We start from the raw sequence: 16,441 nt of genomic DNA on the forward strand, positions 1-16,441 counted from the left end.
TGTGTCACATTTTCTCCCTGTTTGTCCCTAATTTCCCAAGCCTGGCAGCTCCCACCGCACCCTCCTGGAGAGAAAACCTTCACCTCATCCCTTTCCCGCTCATTTTCACCCATCTCGAGCCACCCAGAGGGCCCGTTCCGCGCCCCTCCCCCCCACCCCCCGCCCGCACCGCTCTCCCTCTGTGCCTGATCCCCGCAGAGCAGACGCCGCGGTGATGGTCGCGGTACTTCCCAGGTCCCAGGAGGGAGCACCGCTGGGGTGGAGGGACGCGTGTGCGTGCGAGACGCGGGGCTGTGAGTGTGCACAAGTGGCTGTGAGTGTGCACAAGTGGCTGTGAGTGTGCACAAGTGGGTCCGCGCTTGCTTGCACAAGCACGCCCGGGCGTGCGGCTGTACAAAGAGGACACCTGGCGGTGTGTCCCCCTCATTGCCCTGTCGCACAAGAGCGGGGACACCGCTGTCACCGGCTGGTTTGGGCTGGAAAGGACCTAAGGCTCATCCAGTCCCAACCCCCTGCCACGGGCAGGGACACCTTCCACTAGAGCAGGTTGCTCCAAGCCCCTGTGTCCAACCTGGCCTTGAACACTGCCGGGGATGGGGCAGCCACAGCTTCTCTGGGCACCCTGTGCCAGCGCCTCAGCACCCTCACAGGGAAGAGCTTCTGCCTTATATCTAACCTGAACTTCACCTCTTCCAGTTTGAACCCATCACTCCTTGTCCTATCACTACAGTCCCTGATGAAGAGTCCCTCTCCAGCATCCTTGTAGCCCCCTTCACACACTGGAAGCTGCTCTGAGGTCTCCACGCAGCTTCTCTTCTCCAGGTCAAAAAGCCACAATTTTCTTTACCTGCCCTTGTATGGGAGGTGCTCCAGCCCCTGACCATCCTCGTGGGCTTGATACCTCCAGTATCCCCCCTCCTGCCTGGCTGGGAAAAGAAGGGATGGAGACACCCCAATAAATGACACTGGCTGTGCTCTGTAATGTGTTTTATAAAGGTATGTATTTGATAAGGAGCAGAGAGGGTCTGTGGGTCCTGTCTGATATGAGCATCCCTGGCACACTTAGCCTGAGACCCAACCAGCTCAGCTCACCCCCCGCTTGTCCTCACACCTCTTCTACCTGCCAGGGGATGAAGTTGCGCTGGGCCAGGACCTTGGCTGCCCTCCTGGTGAGCAGCTTCTCCTGCACCAGGGCCTGCAGAATGGTGTAGCTCTGCAGGTTGCAGTGGGTGAGCAGCATCCCTGCCTCAGCACGGGCAGGGAGCTCCAGCACTCCCCAAAGCTCCTGCAAAGCCTTGGCCGTGGCCAGTGCACTGCCCTTTTTGAGTTGCTGCTGCAGGTGCTTCCTCAGAAGGTTCTTCAGCTTGTAGGAAGAGGCCTTGGGTATCTTGTCTTTGATCAAGGACAACATATCCACATAACCATGCACAGCACGGCAGAAATCCACCTTCCTGCCCGTGGCATCCAGGGCTTTAAAGAGAGCAGGCAGCTCTGGTGCCCAGAAGTTATAGACGATGAGGATTGGCCTGGGGAACAGGGAGAGGTACCAGAGGAGGTTCTGTATCCCCACCTCCATGGAGACACCCTGGGAGAGCAGCGCCAGCACTGACTCGGGTGTCTGAATGAGTGTCTTGAAGGTGCGCTCTCCGTTTGTGGCTGCCACCTCTGTGATGTGCTGGGCTGCAGAGGAAAAAGAATGGGGCTGGAGTAAGTATTTGGGGTGCCCCTCTCTGCCCCCCCAGTCCCTCTGTACCCAGGAAGGGCAATGCTCACTTCTCCGTTCAGCTTTCAAGCTGAGGAACACTAAGGTGCTCAGCTCCGACCCGTCATCCCAGGGACTGGTGGGGCCAGTGCTGTGGTGGGGTGAGGTGCCACTCCTGGACCATGTGGGGCTGGGTGGCTGCTCACTCTTCTTGGGCTTGCTGGAAGCCTGCAAGAGATTGGAGAAGGGGCCCAAGTCTCATCTGCCTGCTTAGACCTTGCTGGGAAGGCATGAGGAGCACCCTTGGGTGTGCCATTGGCCATGGGCATGGAGCCGGTTGTGTGCAATGCTATGAAGCCCATAGGGTCTGATGTGAAGGTGCTGCCAGGGGTGGTTGGGTGTGTGTTGTGTCTGAGGGTCTGGGCCAAGTGAGCAAGAGCAGAGCTCTGAATGTGACCTGTCCTAACAGGGGGTGGGATCCAGGCAGTGGCCAAGGGACACAACACGCAGGTCCAAGGACTTGCTATCTCTTGCTGCACGTCCCCTGTGGATGCAGCTCATACGGGGACAAGGCTGAGCAACCTCACACATGAGACTTGAAGATCTGGTTGGTGTCCAGAGGAAAAGGGGAATGAATTGGGCCAGGGGGAGGTTTGATGCCTCTCCAGGCTCAGCAGATCAGGTCCCTGCAGCAGTGCTTCCCAAGGGGGAGTAAAAGCAGCCACAACCAGCAGCCTCAGCAGGGATGCCCATCCACAGCAGGTATCTCCCTATGGGAAGTCTAGGACAGCAATACATTCAAGAAGCTCCAACCTTGGTTTTCCTCCCTCTTTCCTCAAGTGACAACCCTGCAGCAATGGGGCATCCATCTCCCTCCATCTCTGCATCTTCACCTGCAGCACAGGGGTGGTGGACACGTGGCTGGACCAATGTCTGCAGCCACATGAGCAAAACCAAGTGCTCCCCAGGTCAGGGCATGTGGGATTTCTTAAACACCAGGTTAAAATGAGGTGTCTGAAGGGCATATAGGGTTCCTCTGTGTGGGAAGGGACAGGAGAAGGCTGGTACTGGTGGTGGCAGTGGCCAGAATGACCTGGCTGGCCTGAAGGGAGTTAGATGAACCAAGCTCTTTGACCAAACATGATTGCAGATGCTCTTGTTACCCAAACCAGCAACAAGCAAATTGCGTTTCTATGCAAAAAGGTTTTATCCAAGAGTTAAGCAGAGAGGGGAAGATGGGCAGGTTTTGGGGGAGTAGAATCACCCGTGCAGAGACACACACTATAGAACCACAGTGGGTGATGGATCCAGGCAGAGCCAGGTGCTGGTGATGCTCCTGTGGCTTCAGCTGGGTGGGCAGAGCATGGCAGTCCCCAAGTGACCCCACAAAGGCTCTTCCACAGCCCCAACATCCCCTTTGAGATGTCTGAGCCTCTAGGCATGTCCTCAGCCCTTACTCTCCACCAGCTTCCCTGGGCTGCATCCCACTGCCTCATCCTATCTCTCACCTGCTATTTCCCCTTTCCCAGCCTTTAAACCATCTTTTCCCAGCTCTCAAGGTTGTACTTCTCTAGTGCTCAGCACCAGACCACGGTGAGATATTTATACTACTGGGGCCTCTCTTTTATTTTCAGCCTACACCTTTGTTACACCTTTAAATCCACACCGCACCAAAGGACACCCAATTCACACAGGGATTTCTCATAGCAAGCTGCTAGCATTCCCGAAATCCCCAGCTTTGGGATCTTTTTAGCACTAGCAGGGAGTGGGGACACAGTTTTAGCCCCACAACTCTTTCCCCCCTCCCCATTAGAGCTGAATCAGGGGAGCAAGGAAAAACAGCAAAGGCAAAAATGAATAAGGAAGCCAGCAGCAGGGTGGGATTTAATCAGGGAACAGCTTTATTGAAGAGTAAGAAGAGCTTCTGCTTTAGTTTATACAAAAAAGAGGTTGTTAACCCCTCATTAAGCCAGTGTAGGAAAACCACCCCCTTCCCCATCCTGAATCGGTCACACTCGCCTCCATTCCCAATGGGATCCCCTGCTTGACTGGTGATGGGGTGTCTCAGCAGAGATCCCACGCCTTTGGTTCATCTAACCACCTCAGCCGGAGCTGTTTTGGTTGCAACACCCCAGTTTGCAGCACGGGTGCTATGAAATGTCACCGCAGGGAGCTTGGAGATGTCCCTTTGGGAATGCTCAGGTGGTCCCTACCTGCTCTGGTGGCTCCTGTGAGCTTCTCAGCCTGTGTAGGCACAGGACTGATGCACTCTGTGAGCACAGATGCTACAGTCACCTCGCAAACTTGATTTTCTTTATATGAAAATTGGGGTTTGTGACTTTGTTTTAACCTGAGAACAACCTTCCCAACGACATGACAAAGAAGCCATAAAGACCAACTCGAAAGGGTCGTCTTGGGGGATCAGCTGGTGTGGGATCCCACCTCAGAGTGAATCAACCTGGGGCTTGTTGCCTGCGAGAGAACCTGGCTGCTCCAGAGTACCAGGAGACACCAGCAAAGGTCTTGGCTCAGGAGGACTAGATTTGTGACAGCCTAGATGCCCTGCATTTATCCATCCATTCTTGGGAGCAACCCAAGGGGAAGAGAAAGCTGCAAGCAAGTTTCTGGCTGCTGCTGGGAAAGGAGAAGGCTCAGATCTGAGCGTGGCTGGAGGAAAGGGAAAGGCACCCCGGAGATGCTGGTGGGCTGCTGCCTCTTCTGCCTGCAGCGTGGCTCAGCAAGGAGGGGGCTCTGGCGTTACACTCACCACCGTGTCTTCCTCACTGTCCTCCGAGCTGGAGATGATGATGCTGGTGTCTTCTGCAGAAGGAAGAGGAGGATGCTGAAGCTTCAAGACTGTGATTTCGGATCACACTGGTTTTCCCATGGGAGAACTGATCTTATCTCCTGATTTTTGCAGCAGAAGGCAAACACTTCTACCAGGACCATGAAACACAAGCCCTTGGGTACTCTTGGATGCACCCCAAGGTGGGGGCACCCTGTCCACTGCTGCTTCACCCAACAGGCCCTATACCAGCCTCTCCAGAAGATGTATTCCATCTTCTCTCCTGTTTGCAGAGCAGAGCCCAGGACCCCTCGCTGTAGAATGTTACGCTCTGCTACGCTCTTCCCTAGGCTCGGGTTTGGCTACCTCAGAGGCGGGACATGGAGCTGGATGGAACATCCGTGTCCACCCCTGAGCATTCCTTCCTTTTTTACCTCCTGGGAACCAGCTCCCACCCTCCGCTTCTCTGACTCTGGGGAGGCTGGCCAAGGCTCTGAGTGAATGGGGGTGCACAGAGGCTGGGAAAGATGAGGGACCCCCCTAAGGGTGGGAAGAAATGGGGTAACAATGAGGACCACTTCTCCAATCCCTACCTGCATCATCACCATGGCTGCTGGTGGTGGGGATGCTGCTGCAGTTCTGGTTCGGCGTGGAGGTTTTGGGCCCCTTTCTGTCTTTCCACTGGTCTGAACTGGGATTGCTAGGGACCGGCGTGTCATCGCCCTCTAGCTTCATTAGCTTGGGAAAGGTCTGGCACTCCACGCACTGTGTCGTCCGCTTGGGCCCTGTGGTGACAGGGTCAGCCTGGAGAGAGGAGAGCAGGAGGAATGTGAAGTGTCAGGGTGGCAGCACCTGGTCCCCAAAGGCTCCTGCCTGGCTGGAGCAGTTGTTACCGGGCTCCTCCGCATCTCCTCAAGGCTGATGGTGAAGGTGGGCACGATGCTCTGGCTCTCAGGCTGGACGGGCTCCTCTTGCTGCACAGAGAGCATGGAGTGGCGTTAGGGTGAACATTGAGACCACACTGCAGAGCAGTGGGCAGAGGCCAGGAGAGGGGCAGAACATCCTCAGCAGGGGGGGAAACCGAGGCACAGCTTGGCTCAAGGCTTGTGCCTGAGCTGTGGGTGTTTGGCAATGCTACAGCCTGGGGAGGCTATGGTTTTCCCTGATGAAAACAAGGGATGAAGCAGGAGGCTTGAAGAAGTGGGATGGGGTAGGAGCACGCCTGGGGAGTGGAAAATGCTGCATACAAAGCAGGTTCTGCGCTGCCCAAGCAGAAACATCCCTGGGGAGCGGTTGTGCTGCAGAAATGGGAGTGATGGGCTGGAGAGGGGAAGGTGGACCCTTGGGAATGGCTTGCAAAGGTCAGAGGAAGAAGGATCCATATCCATATTTCAGCACACCAGGATGGAACACGGATGTCTCACCAAGTTGTTCTCCAGGGACAACTGGACCACGGGGACAGCTTGGGAATTAGTGCCTGCAATGGAGAGAGCAGGGCTGCAATCCCAAATCAGAGCCTCTGGATCTCCCACCCGGCCCCGGTACCAGCTGAGCCAGGAACAACCTGCCCGGTAGCTGCCACAAGGAAGGGGCAGCTCTGGTCTCCTTCCGCTTCCCCAGCCCTTTGGTTTGGGATGGCCCAAGAGTTTAAGGAGCCTCTCAGGGTCCAGAAATCAGCATCACCAGAGCCTGTGATATTTATGGGAGACCAAAAAGGGGCTTTGGCCATATCAGCAAAGGAGCAAGTGTTGATTCCAGTGGAACTAAGCACCCAACAAGAGTGAATCTGGGGAAGAGAGGAGGTGCTGAACCCTGTGGGACCCAGAGCTGGGTGATGGCCTTAAGCTGGCCCAAGTCCCCACTGCCTGTGGATGCATCCCCATGGCAACTCCTCACCTGGGTGCCCTGTGACGCGCTCCACCAGCGCCTGCAGCCTGGCTCTGCACTCGGTCAAGTCCCCAGCCTGTGTCCTGTCCCTGGCCTCTGGTGGCTGCAGGCGCTGCAGGTCCTGCAGCGCGCCCTTGATGAAGGGCTGCATGTCCATCACCTCCTGCTCCGTGGCGTAGAGGCTCATCTTCTCCACCAGCCGCTCGCCCGCCTCCATGCGCCGCAGCACCCCCTCCACGCGCTGCAGCTCCCGCGCCAGCTCCTGCCGGCCCTGCTCCTGCCGCGCCTCCAGCATTCCCAGCAGCTCCTCTTCCTCGCGCCGCAGCAGCCGCACCAGCTGCTCCACGCGCTGCCGGATCAGCTCCCGCAGCTCCCGCTGCGCCCGCTCCAGCCGCGCGGCCTCCCCCTGCAGCGCCGCACACGTGGCCTCGAAGCCGCCGCGCTGCTGCCGCAGGGCGCGGGTGATGGTGCCCAGCTCCTGCTGCCGGCGCTGGGTCTCGCTGCGGATGTCGCAGAAGGACGTGTGCCGGCTGTCCAGCAGCGCGCACGAGCAGCACAGCGCCTTCTCGCACTGCTGGCAGTAGATGCTGCGGGGACAAGCACAGCCACAGCGCCAGCTCACAGCCTGCCCTGCGCACCGCGCTCGCTCCTCAACCCGCACGCTCACTCGCTCCTTGCACTGAAGCGACACCAGCCGGGGCCACGTGGGGGTTTGTGCTCGCCCAGTGGGGAAACAAGACGTTGGGCCACTCTCTGCACAGGGTTTCTGCTCCTCTGCTGCGCTGGCCACAGCCACTGCGCTGACTGTGCAAGAGCTGTGGTAGACATCCATCCACACGCTGCAAGGGCACTGAAGGAATGAGCTCTCTGCCCCTCCAGGAGCACTTACTGGCATTATGTATAAGAACAGAAGAGCAAAGAGTATCTGATCTCCTTAAGATGCCTGAGGCAAGACTATAACAAGTGGTGAGTGGAGATCATCACCCATCCCTTACATACTTCCTGGTAGCCTTGGGAAGCAGTGGCCTAGGGACACAGTGAGACAGGGATTGCATCATGGCTGGCACCAGTGCTGGCCTCCACAGATGCTCCAGCCCCTTCACCTCTTGCTTGGACTTGCCCTTGAGGGCATTTAAACCTTGTCCTGCGCTGCACCCACGCTGCTCCCCAAGTCCTCTCCAAGCTTGCCTGGCATCAGCAGCAAAACCCACCCTTCTCTGCTGTCCAGCACAGCAGCTGAAGCAATAGGCCTTCTTCTTGCTGAGCTCCACCAACCTCATCCTCCTTACCCTAGCAAGGAGCACCCCACACACTCTCCTCCCTTGTCTACCCTGTCCCCACTCTCCCATCACCACCTTGAACCTGGCTTCATCCAAACCCTCCTTCCATGCTCTAAAGCCCAGTTCTTGCAGTACATGCTGGAAGGAAACGTGAGCATCTTTCAAAGACAATTAGTGAGTGGTGGGAGAAAAGCATTTCCACTGTGCCGGCTGTGATTCCCCTCCCCAAGGGACTGCTGAGGAGTTGAACAGGAGTGGAAACTGAGGCACGGGGCAGGGAAGGGCTTTGCCTCGCACCATCAGCTGCAGGTGTGGGCATGAAGCTGGGTGTTCAACCCACCTTTGCTGCCCTCCCTCCTCCTGGAGACCTGCCAGCCCCACATCACACCCTGCTCCTGCCCAGGGTCTTGCCAGGTTGCAGAGGTTCCTTGCCAAAGGCAGGCGATGAAACCATCTCGGCTCTGCCCCCCTGGCAGAGTTCATAGAATCACAGACTGGTTTGGGTTGGAAGGGACCTTAAAGCTCATCCAGTTCCAAACCCTGCCACGGGCAGGGACACCTTCCACTAAGAGCAGGTTGCTCAGACTTGGTCCTGGAGCAGTGGCCACAAAACCCTTGGTGCAGGATGGGATCTGGGGACAAGGTACCACTCACCTGGAGACGTGACCCTGCTCAGCATGACCGGGAGTGGAGCAGAAGAGGCTGCAGGACTTTCTGTTGTCTTCCAGGAACTGATGGGCAGACTCAGCACGAAGTTCCTCCACCCTCTTGGCCTTGTGGTTCCTCTTCTTGAAGAACCACTGGTGGTCCTCAAAGCACTTGGTGCAGAGGAACTCCTCGCACTCAGAGCACCACACAGCTGCCGCTTCCACCCGGCACCGGCTGCAACTCGGGCCACCGCTGTCACTGAGCTTCTTGTAGACCTTGAGCCTGGCCTGCAGGTTGGTGAAGAGCAGGTTGTCCATGTCGGGAATGCCGCTGGCCTGTGGAATGGCCGTGGAGCACACGGGGCACTGCCCAATGGGCTTGTTCTCACTCAGGCAGCCAAGGCACAAGGTGTGGAGGCAGGTGAGGAGCTTGAGGTTGGTTGATTCCTGCTGGCAGCCCTCGCAAAGGATGAACTGGAAGTCATCTTCCTCCGCGGGAGGGTGGGATGGGGGCAAGCACGGGGGTGTACCCGGCTGGGCTCCTGTCTCCCCGGGGGCAGCGGCACCGTCTCCATCTGGGTGGGATTTGGGGGAAAGACCCCATTAGAACAGAGGAGACGGAGAGGGCAGGAGGCTCAGTCCCACCCATGGGGTCCATGAGCCACCCCTGCGCAGCCCACTTTACCCACTCAGTTGCAGGGAATCACAGCATCATGGAAGTGACCCGGTCTAACACCCTGCCAAGGCAGGGCCATCCAGAGCACGTCATGCAGGAACATGTCCAGGTGGGTTTGGGATGAATCCAGGGAGGGAGACTCCAAACCCACCCTGGGCAGCCTGCGCCAGTGCTCTGCCACCCACAACGTAAAGAAGTTCTTCCTTATGCTGAGGTGAGTGGTTTTCCTTCGTCCCGAGGGCAAGTGGATGGCAGCATCCCAGCAAGGCAAAGGGTGCTCTGCTGGGGAGATTCTCTGCTGGCTGCAAAGGGTTGTGCTCCTTCTATCCTCACTGTGGGACCCTTGGAGGGTGTCCTCCCCCCTCCCCAGCCTCCTTCCCTTTGGGCAATTACTGATCTCACAGTTGAGGGGGGAGGCTGCAAAGCGACTTTCCTTTCGCTTTGCTGTCACCGCCTCTTCCTGCCGTGAGAACGGGAGGGGCAGGGGAGGGACGGGAAGGGAAGGGAGGTCTCTGGCGGCGGTCCCGCCCGGCTCCTGCAAAACCTCCCGGGCAGCACCGGGATGCTGGCACCCCAAGATGTCCCCCTCGTCACCCCCCACCCCGGGCCTCCCCCAGCGCGGCAGCGCAGGCAGGAACCCCCACTTACCACCCCCCATGCAATAGCTTTGCACCCTAAAAAATACCGCCCCCCCCAGCAGGCAACCCCGCGGCAAGGTTTGGGGGGGTCTGCGCCAGGCTTTGCCCCCCTCCAGGAAAGCGGGGACCCCCCCCTTTTACCTGCCGGGAGGCCGGGGCCGGGCGGCCGGGGGGCGGCGGGGCTGTCGGCCATGCGAGCGCCGGGGCAGTCCAGTGAGCGCCCAGGACTTTCGTTTTCCCGGCCGGGCTGGAAGAGGAGGAGGAGGAGCTAAAGGCAAAAAGGCGTGGAAGGCAAAGGGCGGGCCGGGCGGGAGGGAAAGGGGTGCTCGGGAGGGGGGGGAAAGGGGGAGCCGGGATTCCCTGCTCCCACCTGGGCAGCGCCCGCTGTCCTGCGTGCTCCTGCCTTCCCTCTGTCGGGGTGCTGGTACCGGGGGTGCTGACACCAGGGGGATGCTGGCACCGGGGGGGTGCTGGTACAGGGGGTGCTGGCACCAGGGGTATGCTGGCACCAGGGAGAGGGGGTTCAGATGGCAAAGCTCTGTTTCATCTACCAGCTAGGCCCCCCAAGCTGTCCTGGGGTGCATATCTAGGTGCCAGCTTGGTTCCAAGGGCAGCTGCTGCGTGTGGGTCTGGGTCTCAGGCCGCTGCTTCAGCCAAGGGGTGCTTTAAACCGCCCCTATTGTCACCCCTTTCCCTTCTCAGCGCTGCTCTTTGGCCTTCAGTGCCCTTTGCAAGGCGGCAAGATGGAGTAGGGGGGGCTTTGGCACGGTGAGAAGGCCATGCCGGAGAGGGAATTGCTGGGAAAAATACCCCTGCTGCTTCCTTATGGGGCTGGGGTACCCTCCGGAGCCCGCTCCCCCCCACCCCCAGGTGAACATGCAGTGGAGAACCCTTTCTTCCCAATGGAAGTTCCTGGGCAGGGCCTCTCTGCGAAAACTCACCGAGCCGTGAGCCATGAGCCGTTTCGTCCCTGTGTCGTCAGCAGCCACATGACAAGCAGACCAGGAAGCGCCAGCAGCTCCCTCCTTCCCTACACAACACCCTCGCCACGGCCTCCGGTCCCCACGGATGCCCCTGAGATATCTCCCAGCTCCAAAGGGGTGAGAAGCACAAGGGTGGCTTTTGTCTCCCGGCTCAGCTCCTACCCACCAGGAAGATGGGAAGCTCCAGCCTGGGTGAGACCTCGGCAAGGAAAGCTCCTGAAGGATTTGGTTTCTTCTAGCCAGCATCCTCCGTGACAAGAGCAGGGCTTGTCAGCTCCTCTCCGGAGCACGTCAGGTCTCCAGGCAGCCAGGCAGGGACACTGGATTGGGCTGGGGACAGGCAGAAGCCATGCTGGTCACGCTGCTGGCAGCACTGGCAGCACAGAGCCGGGCTTAGGGGCCTCTGAGCACCAACCCCATGCAAAGCGCCTGCACCATGTTCAGCCGGTCAGGATACCAGGCCCTTCCCCTGGGAGACTTCGACCGCTTCCAGCAGTCCAGCATTGGGCTCTACAGTGCCCAGAAGGGCTTCTTCTCCTTTGGATCCAAGCAAGACTCTCTGGGGCCAGCCGGGAATACCATAGGTGAGTCCCAACCTCAGGAGGGGTGTCGCTGCTTCTCTCCCTATTGCCACTTTTGCTGTTAGGGTGTCCCACGGGCTGGGTGTCCCCTGCGCTTCCCTGGGGTGCATGGCGGAGAGGCTTGGATTGGGGGTTCACGGGCAGGGCAGGGGGATTTGGAGCAGGTACATCTCCCTTTCACCCCACTGCAGAGTCCTCCCAGGGTTGGCTGTCCTGGATCTGCCATGGGATTATCACCTGCTTGGTCTTCTTGCTGATGGTTGTCACCTTCCCCATCTCAGGCTGGTTTGCCTTGAAGGTAAGGGAGGAAGGCAGGGGAGGAATGGGATGACAACCCATCCTCCATAGGGAGGCCTGCTCCCAGCTGCCCCTGGTCCCTTTGGCACCACAGGGTTTTGTTTCAGCCCTGCTCTAAGCTCTCCCATTGTAGATCGTGCCTACCTATGAGCGAATGATCATCTTCCGCCTGGGCCGCATCCGGGCGCTGCAGGGACCTGGCATGGTCCTGCTGCTGCCCTTCATCGACCACTGGCAGCGGGTGGATCTGAGGACAAGGGCCTTCAACGTGCCCCCCTGCAAGGTAAGCTGCTTCAGGCTTCAGGGCAGGATGGAGAGACACCTCTAAAATACCCAGAGCACATGGATTTTAAGGTGGTCTGCATGGTGCCGTGCATGGACCCAGCTTTCAGTTCCTCCTCGGATTGTAGCTGGTGCTGCGAAGGCAGAGTCCTCACCTCTCTGCAGTTGAAAAGCTCCTCTTGGCTTTGCATACCTTGTTCAATGGGTGTTCCTGGCTGCAAGCATCTCAAAAACATCCATCCCTATCCTTTCCAGACATCTTTCAGTAACAGTCCCATGCTGGAAACTGTCCTCACCCTTCAGACTAGCCCAAACTTCATCATTTGAGTTGGTTTCATTTCTAACAACCTTCTTAAAGAGACCTAGAGCTGCTTGCCAGCTGGGGAAGAAGTGAATGCCTTTGCTCCCAGGCTCTGTGCACAAGGGTTGGGCAATGGGGCAGAGAGGGGAAGAGATCCTGACCCCTCTGCCCCAGCTGACCTCCAAGGATGGGGCCATCATCTCCATGGGTGCCGACATCCAGTTCCGCGTGTGGGACCCCGTGTTGTCTGTCATGATGGTGAAGGACCTCATCGCGGCCACCCGGATGACGGCGCAGAACGCCATGACCAAAACCTTGATGAAGAAGAGTCTCCGTGAGATCCAGATGGAGAAGCTGAGGATCGGGGAGCAGCTACTGGTGAGGACTGCCCCAAAGCCTTGGGCTTTTGGTGTGAAAGTAACAGCAAGGGAAAAGATGGAGCTGCTCCAAGTCCATCTGGCCATGGACCTGGCCAGGGAAGGGAGCTGGGAAAACGTGGTAGTTGGTGGGAAGCAGATATCTTCAGCCTGTGGAGCTCTGTGGCTTGTCTCTAAGGGCTTTTTGGCCACAGAGAAAAGCCCACATGGTGTTGGCAGGCTTAAATCTGACCTCCATATCTCCACCAGGAAAATGCCTGGAGGGCTGCAAACTGGGATGGCAGCAGGACAGAGGGTTGGCAGAGGGGCAATGAGCAGTGCCTGCAGCCAACCTGGGCCAGGCCAAGATCTTGTGTGTTGAATATCTACAAGGGATTATATATATTATAATATATGGAGCACCGTACCAGGATGTGTTACCCAAGGGCAAGCAAGGAAAGGGCCAGCTGGGAGGGAGCTATGGAAAGGGGAACAAGACAGAGCTGTCCTCCCTGACCTGACCTCTTCCATGCTAGGGCAGCAAGTGGGGGAGCAGGGTTGAACGTAAGCATGGACAGCTTGGAGGAGCTGGACTATTGAGCCTGGTCCAACACCTCACATCTAAAGCTGGTGGGTAGCAGAAGTATAAGCTATTGGATGCCCGTGGTTGGCGTGCTATGGTTGGGTGCTCTCCATGGCCTCTGCTATGTGGGCTCTTCCGAACACCTCTCCCTTTCTCCCCGGCTCTGCAGCTGGAGATCAATGACATGACCAAGTCCTGGGGCCTGGAGGTGGACCGTGTGGAGCTGAGCATGGAGGCTGTGCTGCAGCCACCCCGGGAGAGCCCTCTGGCCACTGTGCCACCCATGCCTGGGCTGGATGGCACCATTCAGCAGCTGGCTGCCCACTTCTTCAGCAGCACCCTGGCTCTGGCAGGCAGCGAGACCGGCGCTCCAGAGGCAGGTAATCAACCTCCTTCTCTGCTTGGGATGTCCCTCCTGCCAGGTGACCCCGTGTCCATTGGCTGTTTGGCACAGAAGTTAAAGTTGGGGAGATATCATGCTCCTATGAGCACAAACAGGGGGGAGGAGAGAGGGTGGCTTCAGGCACAGCTCCATACCCTTCTTACAAGACACTGGGAAGGAGCAGATCTGCAGGAGCCTGGACTCAAGACCACCTCAGTTCTCAGTGTTTCCATCAGGCAACCCCAAGCCTCAGCTTGCCAAGAGTCACATTGGGGGCAACGTGGGTTTATTGGGTTTTTTTCCAGAAACCCTGCACCAGTTTGTGTCCTGCTCTTTCTTTCAGGGATAATTTTCCACCCCCTGGTAGCACGGTAAGAGTAACCCGTGGCAGACAATAGGAAATGGCAAAACCAGCGGTTGTCTTCTTGCTTAGCTGGAAACGTGGGGTTTCTTTACTCTGGAGACCTTTTGTGGTGGGTCCACGTAGACAAGCAAAGCTCACCACCTCACAGTGTACCCTCTGCTGTCCCATTGTCCCCAGCAGACAGCGTGGAGACAGTGAATGAGATGGAGCCTCCCACCGCTCCCCTCCTTGCCAGCAGTGCCCAGAGGAAGCCCAGCACAGATGAGCTGCTCTCAGCAGTGGAACCCATCCTCTCTGAGGCCCTGGTCAGCCAGGTGGGAGCATCCTACCAGGTCAACATCGCCCTGCCCAGCGGCGCCTGGAGCACCTACTTCATAGACCTCTCCTCAGGTCACTACTCTGGGGTTGCTGTGTTGGAGGTGGGAGGGTGTGTTGAGCCTGTTCCCTGTTTTCATGCTGTGAACTCCCAAGCTTGGTGGTAAGGGGTCCCAAACCAAGCCCATTTGGTGGCTCCATGAGAGGCACCCCAGGGTCCATCAGCCGCGCACTGCAGCTTGGCCACCATGGCCTTGAGTCCCTGCTCCCTGAAAGCCCAAAGTATAATTTGGTTTGGGTTAAAACCATGATTTTTCCTTCAGAAAGAGAGTATTGAGAGAAGATTGGCAGCTGGGTTTCCTGGTGGCTGGCAAAGTGGGATGCATGGCGCAGGGTTTCTTAGCTGTTGATGCCACCAGCCTAAGGGGGGAGCGGTGGAGGGACATGAGTGGGCAGCACCTTGGGCCACTGCCATGCTGGAAGATGTCCTCCCAGCACCCTAATCCATCCCCTCATGGTTGCTGATGGTTTTCCTAGTGGGCATGGCAAAAGTAGAACAAGGCTTGGAGGTAGACCACTGTAACAGGACATTGGTGGAGCAACACGAGACATTTATCTTCACAAGGAAGAAGGACTCCTGTTTTCAAAATCATAGAATCATAGAATCACAGGCTGGTTTGGGTTGGAATGGACTTTAAAGATTGTCTAGTTCCAAACCCTCTAGTGGAAGGCACCTTCCACTAGACCAGGTTGCTCCAAGCCTCATCCAACCTGGCCTTGAACACTGCCAGGCCCTTGTCTGTCATCCGGCTCAAGTCAATCCTTATGGAACAGTGGGGGTGAATGCCAGCAGGCAAGGCTGGATCCTGAAGCCCTCTGTTCCTCCTTCTCCCACCCATTGTGTCCTACAGGCAGCGGCCGGGCTGGCCATGGTGTGCCTGAGGGCATCCCTGATGTCATCCTGGAAGTGGCAGAGAAGGACCTGCAGGACCTCTTCTCGGGCGACCTGCGCCCCTTGAGTGCCTACATGAGCGGGAGGCTGCAGGTGAAAGGCGACCTGCACCTTGCCCTGAAGCTGGAGGAGCTCATCAAGGCGATGAAGCAGCGTAGATAGAGCAGAGCATGCGTGTGGGTGCGTGTCTGTGTGCATGTGTCTTTGTAGGTGTGCGAAGGCGGGGGGACATACAGGGGTGCTGCACAGTGACGGCCTTGTCCTGCTCGAGCTTCTCCCTGTGGAGGCTGCAGGAGTCGGGTGAAGACCTGAGCAGGGAAACTGAGGCTGAGCTCCATTGCCAGCCCGTGTCCTTGGCTTTACCTCCCCTGCCCATCCTTTGCTTACAATGACATGAGAACCAGTTGGCACCCCAGCATATGCCTGTTTGCTTCCATGCCCCTTGGCCACCATGTGCCACCAGGGCACAGCCTGATGTCCTGGTGCTCCCATGATAGGCTGCGTGGCCAGACTGGAAGGGGCATGAACTGAGCAGATGATTGGATTGAGAAGAGCCTGGGGACCCTGTGACCAAGCACAGTAGCCATGGGATGGGCAGCCGAAGCAGGACACCAGAGCTGGCTGGACCAGGCTAATGGGATACTGGCATCCGTGGGGAAGGAGCAGAGGTGGTGATTCTGGGAATGACCTGCCTTGGAGGTACCCGAACCTTCCTGACACAGCAGTTTGGAACAAGTGATTGCTCTAATTTGTGCTTCAAAGTGCTTTTGCATGTGTGCTGTGAGGTCTGTCCATGGGGCACATGGACTGTACATAGGCGTATATGGATACTTATTTATTTTGTAAGCTTCCTTTCTATCAGCTCTTGATGGACAATAAACCTGGTCTGCAGCCTTGTGCTTGGGCAGCGATAGGCTGATGAATTCAGCACCCCTTGGTGCCTCAGTTTCCCCAAAGGACCACAGGTAAAGAGGTGCTGGCATCGAGGAGGCTGTGTGGTGGCTCCATCTCACCATATGATCATGATGAAGTCCTGCCACGGCTAGGAAGAGGTGTCTCTTGGGATGCTCAGCCCCAGCAGCACCCAGTTCCCAGGGGTTAACATGTCCTGGCAGCTTTACCAGGCTCCAGGGTGCTTTGCTGGACCAGTGGGACAAGCCTGACAGGTCTTGTGTCCTGTCCTGTACATGCCAGGGACAAGGGGCAAGGACGATGGAAACGTTTCCAGAATTGAAACGTTTCATGGGTGCAATGAAGCCAAACCACCTCCTAAACGTGTCCTTCAAACCTTGGGGCTGGGCACCATCCTGAGCCAAGCTTTGGAGACGCTCCATGCAGGGGAGGTGACAGTAGTGCCCTGCTATGCCTTGTCCCTTTGGGGATGCCAGGCTAGGTGAGTCCCAAGTGTTCCTGGTGGTCCCCCCTCCGTG

The 16,441-nt window shown here is 57.7% G+C and overlaps 2 protein-coding genes across 6 annotated transcripts; one reads left to right on the plus strand and one right to left on the minus strand.

Moving 5' to 3' along the window:
- Positions 1-979: 979 nt before the first annotated feature.
- LOC115613245 (protein PML-like) lies at positions 980-10,605 on the minus strand. Of its 2 annotated transcripts, XM_030498453.1 has the most exons (10): positions 10,557-10,605; positions 9,757-9,862; positions 8,309-8,876; positions 6,384-6,961; positions 5,912-5,964; positions 5,381-5,461; positions 5,081-5,291; positions 4,470-4,522; positions 1,774-1,930; positions 980-1,680 (listed from the first exon to the last, which is right to left on the minus strand). In XM_030498453.1, exons 1-10 carry the CDS (start codon positions 10,569-10,571, stop codon positions 1,106-1,108), a joined length of 2,397 nt encoding a protein of 798 aa, XP_030354313.1. In that variant the 5' UTR covers positions 10,572-10,605; the 3' UTR covers positions 980-1,105. The 2 variants fall into 2 exon arrangements, with proteins under 2 accessions (XP_030354313.1, XP_030354314.1); XM_030498454.1 differs by lacking the exon at positions 5,381-5,461.
- Position 10,606: 1 nt separating this feature from the next.
- STOML1 (stomatin like 1) lies at positions 10,607-15,934 on the plus strand. Of its 4 annotated transcripts, none has more exons than XM_030498455.2 (8): positions 10,607-11,182; positions 11,371-11,477; positions 11,610-11,759; positions 12,234-12,437; positions 13,168-13,378; positions 13,922-14,134; positions 14,971-15,191; positions 15,509-15,934. In XM_030498455.2, exons 1-7 carry the CDS (start codon positions 11,017-11,019, stop codon positions 15,171-15,173), a joined length of 1,254 nt encoding a protein of 417 aa, XP_030354315.1. In that variant the 5' UTR covers positions 10,607-11,016; the 3' UTR covers positions 15,174-15,191; positions 15,509-15,934. The 4 variants fall into 4 exon arrangements, with proteins under 4 accessions (XP_030354315.1, XP_030354316.1, XP_030354318.1 ...); XM_030498458.1 differs by having other exon boundaries at positions 10,608-11,182; positions 13,925-14,134; XM_030498456.2 differs by having other exon boundaries at positions 13,925-14,134; positions 14,971-15,934.
- The last annotated feature ends 507 nt before the right edge of the window (positions 15,935-16,441 follow it).

The sequence above is a fragment of the Strigops habroptila genome, chromosome 9 (assembly GCF_004027225.2).
Source record: "Strigops habroptila isolate Jane chromosome 9, bStrHab1.2.pri, whole genome shotgun sequence".
Lineage (NCBI taxonomy): Eukaryota > Metazoa > Chordata > Aves > Psittaciformes > Psittacidae > Strigops > Strigops habroptila.